Genomic DNA, 22,661 nt, shown 5'->3' on the forward strand with positions numbered 1-22,661 from the left:
TGTAGGTACATGGAGCAATAGGCATTGTTGTCGTCTTCAAGTGAATTCTGCCGGGCTGCAGGGAGGTATAGAGCCAGGTTTTTGTCGAAGCTTTGGCTGTTGACAGTGTTACCTCGGTCATGAAGTAGCTTTGGTCAGCCTCGATGTTTTCGACGATTCCATCTGGCCCTCCATATGGCTATCCGCTGGTGCATTGAAGAGGGTACAACTCCTACGCCGTGAATCCATTCCTACCAAGCAGCAGGTTGTAGTTGGCTTTCGAAGCGATGACTATGAACATTGTAGGTCTTGTTATGGTTTCTACAGTTAAGTTCACTTGGAGACTCCCAAGTTGTCCCTATCTTCCCTTGTAATTCCGACAGCACCATGTTGTGAGGCTTCGCGTCCGAATCGTCTTTTTCCAATCTTCTTCAGCATGTGTGGGGCATCAATTCACTGCGCTCCCCGTCCACCAGTATCTTACACGCGAAATTTTCCACTTTCCTTTTATAAACAGAGGTTTCAAAATGCGCTTTCATGGAGTCGTCTGGTCTTTCGAAAAAAGCGTGGCTCTTCGACGCATCCGTTTCATCACATAGTAGCAGACGGGCGTGTGTGCCATTGTTTTCCTCCATTTCATCTCCTTCATCCTCAATTTCATGACTCTATCATAGTCTCTAGGGAGAACAGAGGACCACGTTGCAAATCACGTTGAAGGATGCTCTGAGTCAGAGTTACCGCTCCAATAATAGTCGCTCCCGATTGGAATGAAAATTTTGAACTAATGTGTGACGCGAGTGACTATGCTGTTGGAGCGGTACTTGGCCAAAGAAAAGACAAAACTTTCATGCGATACATTATGCGAGTAAGGTTCTTAACGAGGCTCAAATAAATTATGCCACAACGGAAAAAGAACTACTCGCAATAGTGTATGCGCTAGAAAAGTTTAGGTCTTATCTTATAGGGTCTAAAGTCGTTGTGTATACCGACCACGCGGCGATTAAGTATCTGCTAACCAAGCCGGATTCGAAGCAAAGGCTCATCCGTTGGATCCTCTTGTTACAAGAATTCGATGTCGAAATCAAAGACAAGAAGGGGTCGGAAACTTGGTAGCGGATCATTTATCCCGTTTAGTGAATGTCGAGGTTACCGCATCTGAAAAGGAAATCCGGGAAGAATTTCCTGATGAAAAACTGTTTAAGGTTCAAGTTAGGCCGTGGTTTGCAGACTTTGCAAACCACAAGGCTAGTGGTTTTGTGCCCGCCGACCTAACTTCGAACCAAAAGAGGAAGTTCCTTTCGGATGCAAAGTATTATGTTTGGGATGACCCATACTTGTTTAAGTTGGGTAGCGATAACCTGTTAAGGAGATGCGTAACTGGTGATGAAGCCCGGAGCATCCTTTGGCATTGTCACAACTCGCCTTATGGCGGACATTATAATGGGGTTAGAACGGCCACTAAAATTCTTCAATCGGGATTTTATTGGCCAACTATTTTCAAAGACGCACATATCCATGCGCAAGTTGTGACAGCTGCCAAAGAAGCGGTGGGATAGGTAAGAGAGATGAGATGCCTCTCCAAAATATCCAAGAAGTGGAAGTGTTTGATTGTTGGGGCATAGATTTCGTAGGACCTTTCCCACCCTCTTATGGGAATGAGTACATGCTTGTTGCTGTTGATTATGTCTCTAAGTGGGTTGAGGCGATTGCCCACCTCGGGCGGATGCCAAAACGGTGATAAATTTTTTAAAGAAAAAATTTTTCCGTTTTGGAACCCCGAGTGTTGATAAGTGACGGAGGGTCACACTTTTGCAATGCACCTTTGGAAACAATTCTAAAGCATTATGGTGTATCGCATAGGGTGAACTCCGTACACCTCAGGCTAACGGGCAAGCGGAGGTCTCTAGTCGAGAGATTAAGAGAATCCTAGAAAAAAACCGTGTCTAATTCTAAAAAAAGAGTGGTCCCAAAAATTGGACGAAGCATTATGGGCCTACCGTACGGCCTTTAAAGCTCCAATTGGCCTAACTCCCTTTCAATTGGTATTTGGTAAAACTTGCCATTTGCCGGTTGAATTGGAACACAAGGCCTTGTGGGCCCTAAAGTTTTTAAATTTGAACATGAGTTGGCGGTAACAAAAGGAAAGTACAACTACTTGAGTTGGAGGAGATGCGCAATGCCGCATACCACTCAAGTTGGTTGTACAAGGAAAAAGCAAAGAAGTATCACGACAAGAAGATCCGTAACAAAGAATTTGTGCCCGGACAATTGGTCCTATTGTTCAACTCCGGTGAAATTGTTTCCCGGAAGTTGAAATCAAAATGGTCCGGGCCATTTCGGGTGAAAGAAGTAAAAGAGTACGGGGCCATTGTCATTGAAGACATGGACAAGAAAGATAGTTGGACCGTGAATGGCCAACGATTGAAGGTGTATCTCGGCGGTCATGTGGATCGCGAGAGTTGTGCTCAGCCGCTCGATGCTCCTCTGTGAGCATCGCACCGTCGAGCTTAGCCGACGTTAAACAAGCGCTAGTTGGGAGGCACCCCAACATTGTAAGTATTTACTGCTTTATGTTTATGTTGTATGGAGTATATTGTGCTAAACCCATGCTGGATGACTTGCAAGTGCTGCATTTGCCAATGCACTTGCTGTCATGCTCGCTTGCAGCTCGCTAGGCGAGGCAGTAGCGAGCATGCTCGCTAGCTGCTCGCTAGAGCGAGGCAGCAGCGAGCGCTGCAGTACTGTTTACTATTTAAATCTCAGCAGGGCCATTTTGCCCCAAACCTTCAAAAAAAAATTCTGAAAGGCTCTGCTGAGGATTTTGTGCTAGGCTTCTCAAACTCTCTCATTTGCATCCTTATTACCGACACTTGCTCGTTTCGGTCGATTGCGAACTCTTCGCACTTCACATTCCGAATCCGTGTACCTAAGGTTTGCCCTACTACATTTTTCTTTTTGTTTGAACTCTTAATTTCCAAATGTGAATGGCAAATAGGATGAGTGTGGTATGGGAACATTGAGGTTGCATGTGGTATTTGGAGTTTGCAAATTTTGGAGATTTAGTTTTCAAATGGGGATTAGTGTTACTTTAGGTTTTGCATGCAATTAGGCAATCCCCAATAGCATAGAACGATTAATTTTCATGAGAAATCATTAGGTTCTGATGTGGGAACCATTAGAGTACGGGTATTGGGGGAAACATCTTTGAAAATGCAGAAAACCCCAAAACCCGTAAGGTTCGCTAGCACTCGCTAGGCGAACCTGGGGCGAGCGTTCGCTGCCACTTCGCTAGGCGAAGCAGCAGCGAGCAAGGCAGTATTTTAAATTATACTTTGTTGGCTAATCTGTTGTTGGTGTGTGCTGTTTCTTCGTATATTTGCAGATGGAGTCTAGGTCTGGAGCTGGTAAGAAAAGAAAGGGAGCAGCTACTTCCGGACCGTGCCTATTCAATTCGATACCGACAAGTTTGTCGGTCCAAAACAGGTGCACGGTACATCGCTCTGGAGAAGCGAAAGATACTTCAGAGAAGCGATTTCTGATCAACCCACAGGGCACTTACAGAACTTTCGCCGGGTTGATAGACGCCAAGAAGTGGGATAGGTTGAAGTCCCATAGAGCATTACGACATTGCGACAGTGCGGGAGTTTTATGCTAACGCACTGCCCGACGACGACGAGCCCTTACTTGGGTTTCTAGAGTTGCCAGACGTGCATTCCATTCGACCGGGATGCTATCAACCGAATCCTAGGGGAACCGCTCCAGCTGGGAGCTGACCAGAGAGACCAATACCACACCGACCTCAGGCTTCACCGAGATGTCCCTGCCATTACCGCCGACCTGCTTTTACCTGGGAAATCGGTTGAGCCGAACCCATCTGGGGTTCCAGTGAGGTATCACCGGGAGGACATGACTCCCATGGCTCAGCTGATACTGCTCTGGTTTTGACCAACATCCAGCCTAAATCACACACTCTACTGTGCCGATCCCAGTGGCACATTTGGTCCATTCCATCCTCACAAATGTTGAGATAGATGTGGCGAGGATAATCGCCAATGAGCTGAAGACGGTGGTCGAGAGCGGCTTAAGTCGGGGGCTCGTGTTAATTGTCCCCTGGCTTTCCCGTGTTGATTATGAGCTTATGTGTTCAGGCAAGGGTGAGACTTCCGTCTCGTGGGCAGGTGGATCCGGCACCTATCGATGATAGGTATGTGGCTAAGTATTGTAGACCTGTTCGCTGTGAATTTTGGCGAACAACCTCTGGTTTACCAAAACTTGTAGAATTGGGTCACTTGCAGGATCAACCACACAAATCCTAGGACATGTGCAAAATCTAGATGGTCTTGAAGATGCCTAGACTCACTTTCATGTATTTCATTTCTGTTCTCTAAGTGTTTTACGTCGAAATATGTTGATTACAATGTTAAGTGGATGTAAATTTAACAAGATAAAGTAAATGGCGGAAAATAACTGACGAAATGTAAAGTGTCGAAAAGGATAGTGCAGAAAGATAAATGACTGGAAAACATAAAGAGATTTGTAAAGAACTTTGAACTTTATAAAATAAACTTTGAAGGAATTGGTGTTTGTTTACACATACATTTTCCAAATATGACTCTTTTCTCTCACACGGGTACTTTGAGTGTTTCAGGAATTTTGTATAAGTAATTCTTCACACCCTTTTTAGATAATAACTACCCTATATATACACAAATAACATAACTGTTATTAACGACTAAATCCTAAAACTATGACACATGGCTCTCCTCCTTTCGCCAGATGCTTCCACGCGTCTTCTGCCAAACGTCACAACCTTTTAAATTCAATTTACTTTTAAGTCGAAATGACGTCTTCCTTCAGGATTTTTGTCGAATTATCAACATACTGCAATGTTCTCCCTATCTGTCAAAAGTGCTTTTCCTAGGTGCAAACATCTTTGTCGAAATGACGAAACTTCCATTTTGTCGAAGTGTCGAACCATACTTATTAATCAAATCGTTTCAACCCATGTCATCATTTGTCGAAAAAATCATTTCTTACACCAAATCTCATGGCGTCGAAAACGCACGTATACAAGTTGCCCCCCAGCAAAGACGTTTCGACCGTTGTTCTGGAGAAACAGTCATTTGTTGTCAATCAGTGTTTTGATGCCATGTCATTTAATCTTCATTAAATGCAAGTCTGATAATCTCAATTCCAATGCAGGTTCATCATTACACTTTCTCCACAATGTCACGTCTAGCCCACGTTCACAATCTACTTCCATCATTTCCTCACATCATGGTTTCTTTCAACTTCCACCTCTTTATCATTTCCATCAGAAATGGCCACGTGTCCACTAACACCATTACCATCTAAAACGTTTCAACATCTTCTTCCTATAAATACCCATAACCTTTTCTTTAAACCCTTTTACGTTTCAGATTTCCTTCTTTTCATACCATTTCTCAAGCTTTTCACATTTTCTGAGAAATCTTCTTCAGTTTTTTCCAGCAATGGCGCCTCAAAAACCCTTAAGCAGTAAACACTCCAAGAAGAAACAAGACTCATCTTTTCCTCCTGTGCATGATTAAAAAGGGCCAATGACCATTGGAAATCAACAGTATGTTCCGGAACCTCCAAATGAAAAGGAAAAAGACTGCATCTATAAATCTCAGGTACTAATCCCTGTTCTATTTCTGGAAATTATCACGCTATGTTAGGTCCCCTTCCAAATCCAGAGATTAAACCAGAGCGTTTAAGAGAATTTTTCCATCTTACTTTCACACAAAACCCATAGGCGCTGGAAGAAAACCTCAGCCTAAAGAGAAAGTTGTAGAACAAAAAGATTCATCGAGTTCGACGGATATTGGAGAGTTGGACTTAACCTATTTGAATTTTCCCAGGATATTTAGAACCTGCCCATGGTCGAAAGATCCTTCTGACTACGTATCTTGGTTAGATAAAGTCAAAAAAGTTAAAGGGTCTTTTTGGAAAGAAGTAGGCATTTTCGACCTTATCCAGTTGTCGAGAGTAGGACCCAATATCTGCCCAAATATGCTTTTGGCTTCTCTCTACTTTTGGGATAGTACTTACAACACCTTTCACCTTCCTTGTGGGATGGTTACGCCTACCCTTTTCGACGCAGCAGCCATTGTTGGTCTTCACCCCAATGGTATAGATTTCGACCCTACTGTCTTAAGTGAAGATACCATTGCTTTCGAGACTAGCCTTGCACCCTACTCCTTATTCATGTCCTATTACCATGATAAGAGTACCACTGAAGTTTTAGATGTCGAACATATAGCCTTTTTGACACTATGGCTGTCCAAATATGTGTTCTGTTCTCGCTCTCTTCAAGTTGCCAAGAGATTTATCACCATAGCCAATCAGCTTCATGCAGGCACGAAACTATGTTTGAGCGAAATGATTCTGGCGAATCTCTATGAATCTCTGAGCGAGAGCGTACATTTCTTAAAGAACACCAAATCCCAAGGGAAAATCAACTTATCAGGACCTTTTTGGCTCTTGCAACTATGGCTCAATGCCACTTTGAAGCTAGTCTTCCTGTAGCACCAGAAATAGATGAAGAAGAAGTAAACAATAGGACTGTCGAATGGCCAAGATTAGTGCTACTAACGCCAACTGATGAAGGAATCAGCCTTCGACAAGCTTTTAAAAGCTATGTTATGATGTTTGCTAAAAGTCATCAATTTACTTCGACCATGGCACCTTTTGCTGATAGAAAAATCGGACCTAAGTGGTTTACCCAACAACTGCCCTTGGAGATGCAAAAGGACGAAAACACATTTCTGAATGTTTGGGAATCGTTCTTGACCCCTAGGCTCCTTTTTCTTATCGTAACACCACTAAAAACCAAATTGCTTTGATAGTTTATCAACCCAACCTTGTTCTAGACAATTTGGTCTAATCCAAATCAAACCTCAACCTATATTCCCCAAAAAGGGGTCCATCATCTTTTATAACTCCCTTCACACTGAAGACGAAGGCAAAGAGCTGTCGAAGAAACTAGCTGATGCTTCTCTCGACATTCGACCAGTTATTTTCGACCATCATTCTTATGCACTCCTGAGTTTGATGAATGGTGGAAGGATTATTATTCCAACAAAATTTTTGACGTAGCTGCTTTTGCTACACATTTGACAAATGCTTTCGCTTTTGTGCAGGATCGGACCAAAAAAGGTATTCCACGACATATTAAGGAAATACAGAAATTTCAAAAATATTTTGAAATGCGTATAGACCTGATGATCTTAGTCGAACCATATGCGAAGCAGCGGCCGAATTAAAACGTAAATTGACAGAGAAGTTTAAAAAACTGTCATTGCCTTCCAATCTTTCACCAGAGGCGCGCTATGACCTGGCTTTCAATTGTCATCCACCAAAGTTTCCTCCTTTGCCAACTGCTGACTTTGGGGGGTGGCGTTTGGTTTTCCACTTCCAGACTGGTTCCTTTGTGGGGATTTTATGAAAATTCTTCGTCAAAAGTATCAAAAACCTGCTGAGCGTGTGGTTCCGACTAAGTATCATCTGGGCGAATATCCAGGACACCTTCATATTGGAATAGAACACGTTCGCGTGGAAGATACCATTCTTGAAGGTGTTCACAGAAAAATATGATTTTTCTTTCTGTTATTCTAACTGTCTTATCATGTATCTCTTATATTTGTTTCTGAATTTTCTTTCTTTCCTTAGCCGTGAAGATCCCTGCTAAGAAAGCTGTTGTCGAAGCGTCGCCCAGTACTGCTAAGAAGCCTTCGACAAAGGTACAACACTTTTTTTCTTATTATTTTCCTTCCATTATTCAAAACTAACTGGCTTTGGCCTGTATGACTAGGTAAGTCGAAAACCCTCAACAATCCAAAAGAAGAAGAGTGAAGAGGAGAGAAAAGAGGATAAAGTCCCTAGTGAAGAGTCTGGTGATGAATCTCCAAAGTTAATCCCTCCCCCTCAGAAGAAAAAGAAACTCACGAAGGTCTCTTCCCAAAGGTCCATTGTTAACCCAATCAGGAAGGATTCTGCCAGTACTTCTCCTGCCAAGCCTCAGTCGAAAGATATGGGGAGTGGGAAATCCGGTTTTAATACTGAAATTCCTGAGGTAATTTTTTTTTTATTTCGACAGCATATGTTTACCTTTCCTACATCTTTTCTTCTAAATCTTAGAATTTATTTTTAGGAACAAGTGGCTGTCGAAAAAACGCCTGAGAAAATTTTGGAGGAAACAGCCCCAGAGGAAGATGTCCCCACAAGTGACCATGATATGCAAACCGTAGAAGAATTCGACACTACAGTGGGTGACGCCTCTGAAGATGAATCTCCTCCTCATCCAGGATTGCATGTTGCACCTCAGGGTGATGATATTGAAATGGAGGTTGTAGTCGAAGATGATCCTGAAGATGGAGCTGCCAGAGATGGGGACAACCAGTCGAAACGAACAGAGGTTGAGCGTATTTCGACGCGAAACACTCCACCTGCTTCTGACCGGGCCCAAGGGAGTGGCAAATCAACTGGTTCGACCAGTTTCTCTCGCGAGGAGCTTGAAAATCTCAAAGTGCAAAGACCTTTGGAGTATCTGAAAGCCATGCTTAGCACCCGTTTTAATTTTCAGGATTCTTCGCAGAGTAGTTCGACCACTTCTGGGGCAACTTCTGAAGCACCATCACTTGGCAGCCTCCTGACCAAGATCAAAACGAAAATCCTTGATGTCGATTTGTTTAAAGTCTTGGAAGAGAATTCCCTTGCTCAAATTGGTCTTAAGAAAATCTTGAAGCAAGTGAATGTTTTGGAAACTTCTGCTGAGATTGGAAGTTTCGTGATGGAGTTGATGACTCTCATTGACTTGGCCACTGCAGATCTCCATCGTCAAAGGGATCTTACCGCTCAAATCTCCTCCAAGTCTGAAACTCAAACTGCTGAATGGGATGCCGTTTCGACTTCGACTGACAAAGTTTCAAAATTGCAAAAGCTCTCTGAAACGTATGTTGAAGAAGTTGCTGCTTGCAATGACAATATTCAAAAATGGAAAACACAGATAGCAGCACTTCAAGAAAAGATCTCTCAAGAGGAGAAACGTAAGGCATCCATTCAGCAACCCAAGCAGAGCGAGATTGACGAAGAATTGAGGGTGGGTATTCGACATGCAGAGAAAGCCCATCAACTTAGTCAGGAGATTGAGACTCTCTCTACTCACAAAAGTCTTTGTGATCATCGACTCCAACTCCAGAGGCAGAAGTTCGCCACTTTGAAGGAAACTTTTGCCAATTTTAATTTTTAGTCGAATTTATTTAGCAACTCTCAGCCCTTTGAGGCTTTCTTTGTAATAACTTTTGAATGCCATTTTTATTTGGCCCATCTTATCACAATTATGTTTTGCACTTATTCTGTTACTACTTTTACTTCCTGCAATATAGGCTTATATTTTTTCAAATACTTGCCATTTATTCTTAGGATTCTCTTATCCTTCTCTATTTCTTCTATTTCATACGCGCCGTTTGAAAATGTTCTCAAGACCTGGAAAGGTCCCTCCCATTTAGGAGACCACTTTCCCATTAATTTATCCTTTCGATCCATAGGAAGGATTACTTTCCACACAAGATCACCTATTAAGAAGGTCTTGAATCTTACTTTCTTGTTGTAAAATCTTTCGACTCTCTCCTTTTGTCTTCTTATTAGGTCTAGCGCGCGCAGCCTTTCTTCGTCTAAATCAACTAGTTCGTCCATCATCATACTCCAATATGTATCTGATGGGATTTCATGATGCCTTTGCACTCTGACTGACTGCAGATATTTCGACTGGCAAAACTGCATCGTGTCCGTAAGTCAACTTGAATGGAGTCGAATTCGTTGCCTCTTTGGGGGACGTTCGACAAGCCCACAAGGCTTGATCCAAAGTCTTATGCCAATTTCTAGGCTTTTTCCCCACATGCTTCTTAATCAAGTTTATCACTACCTTGTTGGCTGCTTCAACTTGCCCATTTGCTTGAGCGTAGTAAGGTGTCGAAGTAAGGAGCTTAAAACCTGTTTCTTGTGCAAACTTCTGCATGTTTTTACCGGTGAACACAGATCCTTGATCTGTTGTTATTGTCTCAGGTATCCCAAATCTGTAGATTATGTATTTTTGGATAAAGTCTATGACTGCTTCTTGATCCACATTCGCCAATGGTATGGCTTCGGTCCATTTTGTGAAATAGTCTATCCCAACCAAAATGTACCTTTGCCCTTTTGAGGAAGCTGGTCGAATCTCCCCGATCAAGTCCAACGCCCATCCTCTGAATGGCCAAGGTTTTATAATTGAGTGCAACTCACTTGCAGGGACATGAGGTATGCCTGCATGTACTTGACATTCCTGACAACCTTTTGCGAATTCGACACAATCTTTCAGCATTGTTGGCCAATACATTCCTTGTCGAAATAAAAGCCACTTCATTTTGTGACCTGCTTGGTGCGCGCCACACGCTCCACTGTGTACATTCGACAAGGCTATGTAGGCTTCGTCCTCACTCAGGCATTTCAACAAAACTCCTTCTGCAGTCTTTTTGAACAATTCATTTCCCAAAAGTACGTAACTCAAAGCTCTGTATTTTACCTTTCTTTCCGCTTTCTGATTTGGGTCTTGTAGATAATCCTTGACAGGCTTTCTCCAGTCTGTTATTCCTGAATCATCTATGTTGAATATCTCGAAGTTTTCTTCGTCACCGTATCCTAATCTTATTGACTCTAGATCTGATGGGGACAACTTGGTGGACACGACTCTTCCTCTGACTTCAATGGCTTCTTCTAACTTTTCCTTCGACACTTTGTATCCGGACGCTAGTTGAGCAAGATCATTCGCTTCTTGATTCTTCAACCTGGGAATGTGCCTGAAGACGACGTTGTCGAATGCTTTGAGAAGTCTATTGGCTATTACAAAGTACATGATTAAATTTTCTTTCACGCACTTATACTCTTTCGTCAACTGCTTTATTACCAGTTCGGAATCACCCATTATTTCGACTCTCGTTGCCCCCAATTTCAACAAGATTTCAAGTCCAGCGATCAAAGCTTCGTATTCTGCTTCATTATTTGAACACAGACTTTCAACTTTGTACTTGAATTTTGTTGGAATTTTTTCAGGAGAAATAATCAACATCCCAACGCCCGTTCCGTTTTTATGACTGGAACCGTCGAAGTACAGTTTCCAAGGTTCCAGTTCGACGTATTCCACGTCTTCGTTTATAGAGTGGTCCGCTATGAAATCAGCGACCACTTGTCCTTTCACTGCTTTTAAAGGCAGATATTTCAAGGAGTATTCTGTTAAAGCTAAAGCCCACTTTCCAATTCGACTATGTAAAATAGATTTAGATAACATATACTTTATTACGTCGAAATGGGAAGAAATATATACATCGACAGGTTTTATATAATGCTTTAGTTTGATACAAGAGAAATATACACACAGGCATAACTTTTCTATAATGCTATATCTAGTTTCGGCATCGTTCAGGACTCTACTGAGATAATAAATGGCCCTTTCGACGCCATTCTCATCTTCTTGACACAACATACTTCCTAATGTTTTGTCTGATGCCGAAATGTACAATCTCATATTTCTTTTTCTGCAAGGAGACATCAGGATTGGGGGATTAGCCAGGTACTCCTTGATTTTGTCAAAGCCGCTTGCTGTTCTTGCCCCCATGCGAAGTCTTCTTTCTTTAGTCGAAGTAGAGGAGAGAAAGCTTGTGTCTTCCCACTGAGGTTGGAGATGAATCTTCTGAGAAAGTTGATTTTCCCTAGCAGAGACTGCAACCCCTTTTTGGTTGATGGCGCTTTCGCTTCCATTATGGCCTTGGCTTTATTTTCGTTTATTTCGATCCCCTTCTTATGGACCACAAAGCCTAAGAAATCACCCGCCTGCACACCAAAAGCACATTTAAGTGGGTTCATTTTCAAACCAAACTTCCTCATCCTTTCAAAGGATTGTCGAAGATGATCTATATGATTTTTTCCTGAAACAGACTTAATCACAATGTCGTCAATATACACTTGCATGAAAGTTTCGATGAAATCATGAAAGATGGAATTCATGGCACGTTGGTAAGTCGCTCCAGCGTTCTTTAAACCAAAAGGCATTACTACCCATTCGTACGTTCCTATGGCTCCAGGACAACGGAAAGCCGTTTTAGGAACGTCTTCTTCAGCGATAAAAATTGGTTATAGCCAGAGTATCCGTCTAGCATACTTAAGTACTCATGGCCGGCTGCAGAATCTATGAGCATTTCTGCCACTGGCATAGGATATTCATCCTTTGGGGTAGCCGAGTTTAAGTCTCGAAAATCAATACATACCCTAAGTTTGCCATTTTTCTTAATTACTGGAACAATATTTGCAATCCATTCGACATACCTGGTTGTGCGGATGAACTTGCATCTTAGAAGTCTTTCGACCTCTTCTTTTATTTTCGACAGGATTTCTGGTGCGAAGCGTCTCGGAGTCTGCTTTACTGGCTTCTTCCCTTCCATTATTGGCAACTGCATTTCGACCAGACTTCTGTCAAGACCAGGCATTTCGTCATAATCCCATGCGAAGCAATCTTTGAATTCTTTCAGCAACTGGACTATTTCGACCTTGAACTGGGGGTCCATTTTTGCGCTTATGTACGTTGGTCTATGTTCTGCCCCCGCCTATGTTTATCTCTTCTAAAGGATCCTGCGCCACCATCTTCTCGTTAGTTGACACTGGATCTTTTTCGAACCCCAGAGGTTCGTCGTCGTAAATGGCGTCAAGCTTTTGGTGTTGCCATCCGCCCATTTGGTTGGTGACATGATCTTCCGCAACGTCTTCTTGAGGACATTGTTTGTTGGAGTTCTCTTGGTTGGCTTCGACAGCCATATTTTTTACCTCAGCCTCAAGGGCCTCTTTTAGTTTGTTTTCGGCCATGTAAGCCGTAATCTTTTCGATCGCTGATTGTTCACTCGTCATCGTCAAATTCACTACCCCATCCCGTCGGCGCTATATGAGTGGTTCCCCATATGTAAGTTTCGCCAATCACTTCTTTATCCCACTGGAAACCATGCGTTGGATGTAGGTACATGGAGCAATAGGCATTGTCTGTCGTCTTCAAGTCGAATTCTGCCGGGCTGCAGGGAGGTATATGAGCCAGGTTTTTGTCGAAGCTTTGGCTGTTGACAGTGTTTACCTCGGTCATGAAGTAGCTTTGGTCAGCCTCGATGTTTTCGACGATTCCATCTGGCCTCCATATGGCTATCCGCTGGTGCATTGAAGAGGGTACAGCTCCTACGCCGTGAATCCATTCCCTACCAAGCAGCAGGTTGTAGTTGGCTTTCGAAGCGATGACTATGAACATTGTAGGTCTTATTATGGTTCCTACAGTTAAGTTCACTTGGATGACTCCCATAGTTGTCCCTATCTTCCCTTCGTAATTCGACAGCACCATGTTGTGAGGCTTCGCGTCCGAATCGTCTTTTCCAATCTTCTTCAGCATGTAGTGGGGCATCAAATTCACTGCCGCTCCCCCGTCCACCAGTATCTTATTCACGCCGACATTTTCCACCTTTCCTTTTATAAACAGAGGTTTCAAATGCGCTTTCATGGAGTCGTCTGGTCTTTCGAAAAAAGCGTTCTGCTCTTCGACGCATCCGTTGTTCATCACATAGTAGCAGACGGGCTTGTGTGCCATTGTTTCTTCCTCCATTTCGTCTCCTTCATCCTCAATTTCCATGACTCTATCATAGTCTCTAGGGAGAACAGAGACCACGTTGCAAATCACGTTGAAGGGTGCCTCTGAGTCAGAGTTAAAACTGTCGGTTACTTCATCATCTTCCTGCATCTTCTCTTTCGACGCCACCGATTCGACAACTCTGCTAGGATTGATCTGGAGGGGAGTCTCTTTCCTGCTCCTTGTCTGACGATTGTTGCTAGATTCTGCTTCGTTTGGACCATTCATGTTCTTTTTCGCCATCTCTATTTCTGCCCTCTTCTGCCTTTGGAACCTCCTCCATTGGGACCTGGACATGGGATTTTTGCCTTTGTAATTCTCTGATGGGTATGGTCTTGGCTTGTGTTTTTCCATTTCCTTCTTGCCCTCCATCGACGCGCCTCTCTGAACCTCGAACTTTCCCCATTTCTTCTGCCCCTGGGCGTCCCTAATGGGTTGAACCCATTTGTCGTCCGTCGCTTTGTCAGATGGTTTATAGGTGTTCTGGCGTCTCTCTCCGTGCCTCCACTGGTGGTGATCACTTCTCCTTGGGTCATATCTCACTGTTCCCCAATTCTCTTTCCTTTTGGTCTTATCCACCGCTTCCAGGTTGGTTGCTGCCTTCCTGTCGAAGACTGCGCTGCAGCGTGGGCACAACATCACTTCGGTTTTCATCCTTTGGCACCTCTTGATGAATTCCATTAAGTTTTCCTCCTCTCTAGGGTACGCCAGCCTTTGGTACTCTTTCTGACGACGCTCTTCGCCCTCTTCGACCTGGTCCTTCTGAGATATTTCTACCATATTTACCCCAACATTTTGTTCGTCGGCGATGCTTAATTCGTTCATCTTCCTGATGAGCCTCTCTTCTTCGCCTTCGACGCCTTTTGGTGTCTGGTCGAACTCTTTCTCTGGGCAACAGCACCAAGATATGGTCCTGGGACCATGTTCGCAACAGCATTTGTTCCAATTCCTTCTGGGGTCTTCCATTGTCCTACGCAGAATCCCACTGATCATGGGCTTCGAAGGACCGTTAGCGGCTTCCGCTTTGATTTTTGTGACCTCTTCACTGAAAGGCCCCATGGTGTTGACGCAGTTGGCGATATCACCTTTCTTTGCTTTGTTAGAATCAAGGCCTTCAGCAGCCTTGTTTTCAATCGCTGGGTCTTCAGTAACCCTCCCCTTCGTATTAGGGGCATGCTCAATTGCGTCGACTGTCTCCTCATTGTTTTCTGAAGAGGCATCTCCCCAACCGCTTGGTTGGATTGTGTTGATGTCGATCTGAGAGCTTGCCGGCGCGTTGTACTTCACAAGAAAATCATATTTCCCACTTGGCTGTCCCAAGCGGTCCCAATTCTCCTCTTGTCGAAACTCCACATTCTCGACAGCATTGTCACCGTCCTTCTTGTCGAAACCTTCAGTAGTTTCTATTCTTTTCTGGCTTGCGAGATCATCAGTAATCTCGACCATGTTGACATTTGCGTCGAAGCTTCCAGGGGCTTCCACCATTTCCAAATTGCCATCAGGAGCAACTTCGGCCTCCACCATGTTTACGACGGATGGTTCAGCGTAGTGGGCTTCGACTGCTTGCATAGGATTCGAGTCGATCTTCATCTGTTGTTTTGGTTTGTCACCAAACTTCAGCCTTCCGTCCGGATAGCATTTGAACGAGATCCCTGAAAAGGAAACAACGAGACGTCTTATGGCCCAGAAAATTATGGTATTTACAAAAACCTCTCTTTTTCTGTTGTTCCATAGGCGGTTCTTTAGCGCCTGGTGGTTTTATTAATTGACCATCTTTAACCAACAGATCGAAGATTTCGTCACATTTGGTAATGTCGAACGTATAAGTCCTTTTGGGGAACTTATCGTTGGTTTCAACTGGGTTTCCGTTCGACGGAGTTAGTACTTTGCACGAATAAGGTGGCCCTTGTTTTAGTTCTGCTAGGTCGATTTCTTGTTCGTCGAAGCTACTTGGTTCGTGTTCGTCGAACTCATCATCTTGGCGAACCCCTACGTAGGCTACTCTCTTTTTTATTCTTATTTGCCCTGAATTTTTCGTCCCTTAACCTTTCGACCTGTCTCACTCTATCCGCTAATTGTGTCATATCCCTCAGATACTGGGTATCTAGTTTCTTCCTTATAGAATAGTCTAGTCCCCCTGCGGCCATTTCGACCAACTCATGTTCTGGCACTGGGGTGAAACATCTAGCCTTTAGCAATCTGAACCTATTTAAATAATCATCTATTGGTTCGGAGTGTTTTCTCTTGACACTGGCTAATTCTTTCAGACTTATTTTTGTTTGTCCCATGTAGAATTGTTCATGGAACAGCCTTTCTAATTGGGTCCACGTGTATACTGAGTTTGCAGGCAAAGATGTAAACCAAGTAAACGCGTTTTTTGTTAAGGAACTAGGGAAATATTTTATTTTCAAATTTTCGTTACGGGCTATCTCCCCTGCCTCGATCAGGTAACGTGCCACATGTTCTATAGTGGACTCACTAGTGTCCCCTGAGAACTTTGTGAACTTAGGGACTTTCCACCTTGGTGGCAATTCTTCTTGCAGAATATATTCTGATAGTGGGGATGCGTAACTAGGCCTTTGTAAACCCATGTTCATCCCATTTTGTGCCATTATCGTTTCGACCATGGCTGCCAAATTATTTTCGACAGGCGGATTATTATACCGCATCCGTTGTTGCAATACAGCATCCGCGTCCTGGCCTCTCTGGATTACTATCCTTCTAGGCTCTTGTGGAATGGGGATTTCGACACGAGGTTGTTCGACTACATCCTCTCGGTTTCTGACGTTCGTTTGAGGATTGTCTAACGGTATCTGGTTTATCGTAGGTTCTTCTTGGATCGCTACCGCTGGGTTATGAACCACTTGTTCTCTGTGTCGAGTTTGAGGGACTCCAAAGAAATCAGCAATGCGCGTCATTTGCGCCGCCAACGCTTAGTTTGTTTGAGTGGTGTTCTGTATCAGTGGATTAAACACCGCTCCCATTTGTTGCGTCAACATTTGGACCATATCATGATTACTCTCGTCCATCTGCTGTCTAATCACTTGCGCCGAATTATTTGTTATCGGCGGCACGTAAAGTGGTTGTTGATTCAGTCTACTCACGTTTCCACCATATCCTGACCCTTGTAAGGGTGAAGACACGTTGGCCATCGAGTCTGAATATATTAACGGGGAGTTATGTAAATTTGCCATCACCGAAGTTGGCATTCCGAAGGGTTGTTCCCTACCAGGCGGAGGCATGGTGAAATTCGTTACAAAAGGCCTAGAAGTGTTTCCCACAGGGGGGTGTCCCAATGGGCATTTGTTGTGCCCTGAAGGACGAACTAGGCGCGTTTTGTGACATCGAAACCGCTGGTATCGACCCCGCTGACGAAGGTACAGCCTCTGACACAGGGACCGATCCTATATTGCCTTCTGTCGAAGGGACAGGGTTAGATACTGGGATGGATTCGTTAGGATTATTTGGCTGGTTCGCCATTTTCCTTACTCTTGTTCTTTTAGGTATTTCTACTTCGGATACGGCTAATTTACCGCTTCTCAGTCTCATACAAATGAAGGACAGATTTTGACTAGCGATTATCTAACTTTCTAAATTTTTGCACAGTCCCACTGGGCGTGCCAATTTGTTCGCTGTGAATTTTGGCGAACAACCTCTGGTTTACCAAAACTTGTAGAATTGGGTCACTTGCAGGATCAACCACACAAATCCTAGGACATGTGCAAAATCTAGATGGTCTTGAAGATGCCTAGACTCACTTTCATGTATTTCATTTCTGTTCTCTAAGTGTTTTACGTCGAAATATGTTGATTACAATGTTAAGTGGATGTAAATTTAACAAGATAAAGTAAATGGCGGAAAATAACTGACGAAATGTAAAGTGTCGAAAAGGATAAAGTGCAGAAAGATAAATGACTGGAAAACATAAAAGAGATTTGTAAAGAACTTTGAACTTTATAAAATAAACTTTGAAGGAATTGGTGTTTGTTTACACATACATTTTCCAAATATGACTCTTTTCTCTCACACGGGTACTTTGAGTGTTTTCAGGAATTTTGTATAAGTAATTCTTCACACCCTTTTTTAGATAATAACTACCCTATATATACACAAATAACATAACTGTTATTAACGACTAAATCCTAAAACTATGACACATGGCTCTCCTCCTTTCGCCAGATGCTTCCACGCGTCTTCTGCCAAACGTCACAACCTTTTAAATTCAAATTTACTTTTAAGTCGAAATGACGTCTTCCTTCAGGATTTTTGTCGAATTATCAACATACTGCAATGTTCTCCCTATCTGTCAAAAGTGCTTTTCCTAGGTGCAAACATCTTTGTCGAAATGACGAAACTTCCATTTTGTCGAAGTGTCGAACCATACTTATTAATCAAATCGTTTCAACCCATGTCATCATTTGTCGAAAAAATCATTTCTTACACCAAATCTCATGGCGTCGAAAACGCACGTATACAAGTTGCCCCCCAGCAAAGACGTTTCGACCGTTGTTCTGGAGAAACAGTCATTTGTTGTCAATCAGTGTTTTGATGCCATGTCATTTAATCTTCATTAAATGCAAGTCTGATAATCTCAATTCCCAATGCAGGTTCATCATTACACTTTCTCCACAATGTCACGTCTAGCCCACGTTCACAATCTACTTCCATCATTTCCTCACATCATGGTTTCTTTTCAACTTCCACCTCTTTATCATTTCCATCAGAAATGGCCACGTGTCCCACTAACACCATTACCATCTAAAACGTTTCAACATCTTCTTCCTATAAATACCCATAAACCTTTTCTTTAAACCCTTTTACGTTTCAGATTTCCTTCTTTCATACCCATTTCTCAAGCTTTTCACATTTTCTGAGAAATCTTCTTCAGTTTTTTCCAGCAATGGCGCCTCAAAAACCCTTAAGCAGTAAACACTCCAAGAAGAAACAAGACTCATCTTTTCCTCCTGTGCATGATTTAAAAGGGCCAATGACCATTGGAAATCAACAGTATGTTCCGGAACCTCCAAATGAAAAGGAAAAAGACTGCATCTATAAATCTCAGGTACTAATCCCTGTTCTTATTTCTGGAAATTATCACGCTATGTTAGGTCCCCTTCCAAATCCAGAGATTAAACCAGAGCGTTTAAGAGAATTTTTTCCATCTTACTTTCACACAAAACCCATAGGCGCTGGAAGAAAACCTCAGCCTAAAGAGAAAGTTGTAGAACAAAAAGATTCATCGAGTTCGACGGATATTGGAGAGTTGGACTTAACCTATTTGAATTTTCCCAGGATATTTAGAACCTGCCCATGGTCGAAAGATCCTTCTGACTACGTATCTCGGTTAGATAAAGTCGAAAAAGTTAAAGGGTCTTTTTGGAAAGAAGTAGGCATTTTCGACCTTATCCAGTTGTCGAGAGTAGGACCCAATATCTGCCCAAATATGCTTTTGGCTTCTCTCTACTTTTGGGATAGTACTTACAACACCTTTCACCTTCCTTGTGGGATGGTTACGCCTACCCTTTTCGACGCAGCAGCCATTGTTGGTCTTCACCCCAATGGTATAGATTTCGACCCTACTGTCTTAAGTGAAGATACCATTGCTTTCGAGACTAGCCTTGCACCCTACTCCTTATTCATGTCCTATTACCATGATAAGAGTACCACTGAAGTTTTAGATGTCGAACATATAGCCTTTTTGACACTATGGCTGTCCAAATATGTGTTCTGTTCTCGCTCTCTTCAAGTTGCCAAGAGATTTATCACCATAGCCAATCAGCTTCATGCAGGCACGAAACTATGTTTGAGCGAAATGATTCTGGCGAATCTCTATGAATCTCTGAGCGAGAGCGTACATTTCTTAAAGAACACCAAATCCCAAGGGAAAATCAACTTATCAGGACCTTTTTGGCTCTTGCAACTATGGCTCAATGCCACCTTTGAAGCTAGTCTTCCTGTAGCACCAGAAATAGATGAAGAAGAAGTAAACAATAGGACTGTCGAATGGCCAAGATTAGTGCTACTAACGCCAACTGATGAAGGAATCAGCCTTCGACAAGCTTTTAAAAGCTATGTTATGATGTTTGCTAAAAGTCATCAATTTACTTCGACCATGGCACCTTTTGCTGATAGAAAAATCGGACCTAAGTGGTTTACCCAACAACTGCCCTTGGAGATGCAAAAGGACGAAAACACATTTCTGAATGTTTGGGAATCGTTCTTGACCCCTAGGCTCCTTTTTTCTTATCGTAACACCACTAAAAACCAAATTGCTTTGATAGTTTATCAACCCAACCTTGTTTCTAGACAATTTGGTCTAATCCAAATCAAACCTCAACCTATATTCCCCCAAAAGGGGTCCATCATCTTTTATAACTCCCTTCACACTGAAGACGAAGGCAAAGAGCTGTCGAAGAAACTAGCTGATGCTTCTCTCGACATTCGACCAGTTATTTTTCGACCATCATTCTTATGCACTCCTGAGTTTGATGAATGGTGGAAGGATTATTATTCCAACAAATTTTTTGACGTAGCTGCTTTTGCTACACATTTGACAAATGCTTTCGCTTTTGTGCAGGATCGGACCAAAAAAGGTATTCCACGACATATTAAGGAAATACAGAAATTTCAAAAATATTTTGAAACTGCGTATAGACCTGATGATCTTAGTCGAACCATATGCGAAGCAGCGGCCGAATTAAAACGTAAATTGACAGAGAAGTTTAAAAAACTGTCATTGCCTTCCAATCTTTCACCAGAGGCGCGCTATGACCTGGCTTTCAATTGTCATCCACCAAAGTTTCCTCCTTTGCCAACTGCTGACTTTGGGGTGGCGTTTGGTTTTCCACTTCCAGACTGGTTCCTTTGTGGGGATTTTATGAAAATTCTTCGTCAAAAGTATCAAAAACCTGCTGAGCGTGTGGTTCCGACTAAGTATCATCTGGGCGAATATCCAGGACACCTTCATATTGGAATAGAACACGTTCGCGTGGAAGATACCATTCTTGAAGGTGTTCACAGAAAAATATGATTTTTCTTTCTGTTATTCTAACTGTCTTATCATGTATCTCTTATATTTGTTTCTGAATTTTCTTTCTTTCCTTAGCCGTGAAGATCCCTGCTAAGAAAGCTGCTGTCGAAGCGTCGCCCAGTACTGCTAAGAAGCCTTCGACAAAGGTACAACACTTTTTTTTCTTATTATTTTCCTTCCATTATTCAAAACTAACTGGCTTTGGCCTGTATGACTAGGTAAGTCGAAAACCCTCAACAATCCAAAAGAAGAAGAGTGAAGAGGAGAGAAAAGAGGATAAAGTCCCTAGTGAAGAGTCTGGTGATGAATCTCCAGAGTTAATCCCTCCCCCTCAGAAGAAAAAGAAACTCACGAAGGTCTCTTCCCAAAGGTCCATTGTTAACCCAATCAGGAAGGATTCTGCCAGTACTTCTCCTGCCAAGCCTCAGTCGAAAGATATGGGGAGTGGGAAATCCGGTTTTAATACTGAAATTCCTGAGGTAATTTTTTTTTTATTTCGACAGCATATGTTTATCTTTCCTACATCTTTTCTTCTAAATCTTAGAATTTATTTTTAGGAACAAGTGGCTGTCGAAAAAACGCCTGAGAAAATTTTGGAGGAAACAGCCCCAGAGGAAGATGTCCCCACAAGTGACCATGATATGCAAACCGTAGAAGAATTCGACACTACAGTGGGTGACGCCTCTGAAGATGAATCTCCTCCTCATCCAGGATTGCATGTTGCACCTCAGGGTGATGATATTGAAATGGAGGTTGTAGTCGAAGATGATCCTGAAGATGGAGCTGCCAGAGATGGGGACAACCAGTCGAAACGAACAGAGGTTGAGCGTATTTCGACGCGAAACACTCCACCTGCTTCTGACCGGGCCCAAGGGAGTGGCAAATCAACTGGTTCGACCAGTTTCTCTCGCGAGGAGCTTGAAAATCTCAAAGTGCAAAGACCTTTGGAGTATCTGAAAGCCATGCTTAGCACCCGTTTTAATTTTCAGGATTCTTCGCAGAGTAGTTCGACCACTTCTGGGGCAACTTCTGAAGCACCATCACTTGGCAGCCTCCTGACCAAGATCAAAACGAAAATCCTTGATGTCGATTTGTTTAAAGTCTTGGAAGAGAATTCCCTTGCTCAAATTGGTCTTAAGAAAATCTTGAAGCAAGTGAATGTTTTGGAAACTTCTGCTGAGATTGGAAGTTTCGTGATGGAGTTGATGACTCTCATTGACTTGGCCACTGCAGATCTCCATCGTCAAAGGGATCTTACCGCTCAAATCTCCTCCAAGTCTGAAACTCAAACTGCTGAATGGGATGCCGTTTCGACTTCGACTGACAAAGTTTCAAAATTGCAAAAGCTCTCTGAAACGTATGTTGAAGAAGTTGCTGCTTGCAATGACAATATTCAAAAATGGAAAACACAGATAGCAGCACTTCAAGAAAAGATCTCTCAAGAGGAGAAACGTAAGGCATCCATTCAGCAACCCAAGCAGAGCGAGATTGACGAAGAATTGAGGGTGGGTATTCGACATGCAGAGAAAGCCCATCAACTTAGTCAGGAGATTGAGACTCTCTCTACTCACAAAAGTCTTTGTGATCATCGACTCCAACTCCAGAGGCAGAAGTTCGCCACTTTGAAGGAAACTTTTGCCAATTTTAATTTTTAGTCGAATTTATTTAGCAACTCTCAGCCCTTTGAGGCTTTCTTTGTAATAACTTTTGAATGCCATTTTTATTTGGCCCATCTTATCACAATTATGTTTTGCACTTATTCTGTTACTACTTTTACTTCCTGCAATATAGGCTTATATTTTTTCAAATACTTGCCATTTATTCTTAGGATTCTCTTATCCTTCTCTATTTCTTCTATTTCATACGCGCCGTTTGAAAATGTTCTCAAGACCTGGAAAGGTCCCTCCCATTTAGGAGACCACTTTCCCATTAATTTATCCT

The 22,661-nt window shown here is 42.7% G+C and overlaps 1 protein-coding gene across 1 annotated transcript; it reads left to right on the top strand.

Annotated features, from left to right (window-relative positions):
- The first annotated feature begins 7,450 nt into the window (after positions 1-7,450).
- Positions 7,451-22,452, top strand: LOC127126394 (uncharacterized). The gene is made up of 4 exons (XM_051055316.1): positions 7,451-7,576; positions 7,672-7,742; positions 20,939-21,199; positions 21,278-22,452. The coding sequence occupies exons 3-4, from the start codon at positions 21,158-21,160 to the stop codon at positions 22,373-22,375; spliced, it is 1,140 nt and encodes a 379-aa protein (XP_050911273.1). The 5' UTR covers positions 7,451-7,576; positions 7,672-7,742; positions 20,939-21,157; the 3' UTR covers positions 22,376-22,452.
- Positions 22,453-22,661: the final 209 nt, after the last annotated feature.

This window comes from Lathyrus oleraceus, chromosome 3, assembly GCF_024323335.1.
Source record: "Lathyrus oleraceus cultivar Zhongwan6 chromosome 3, CAAS_Psat_ZW6_1.0, whole genome shotgun sequence".
Taxonomy (NCBI): Eukaryota; Viridiplantae; Streptophyta; class Magnoliopsida; order Fabales; family Fabaceae; genus Lathyrus; species Lathyrus oleraceus.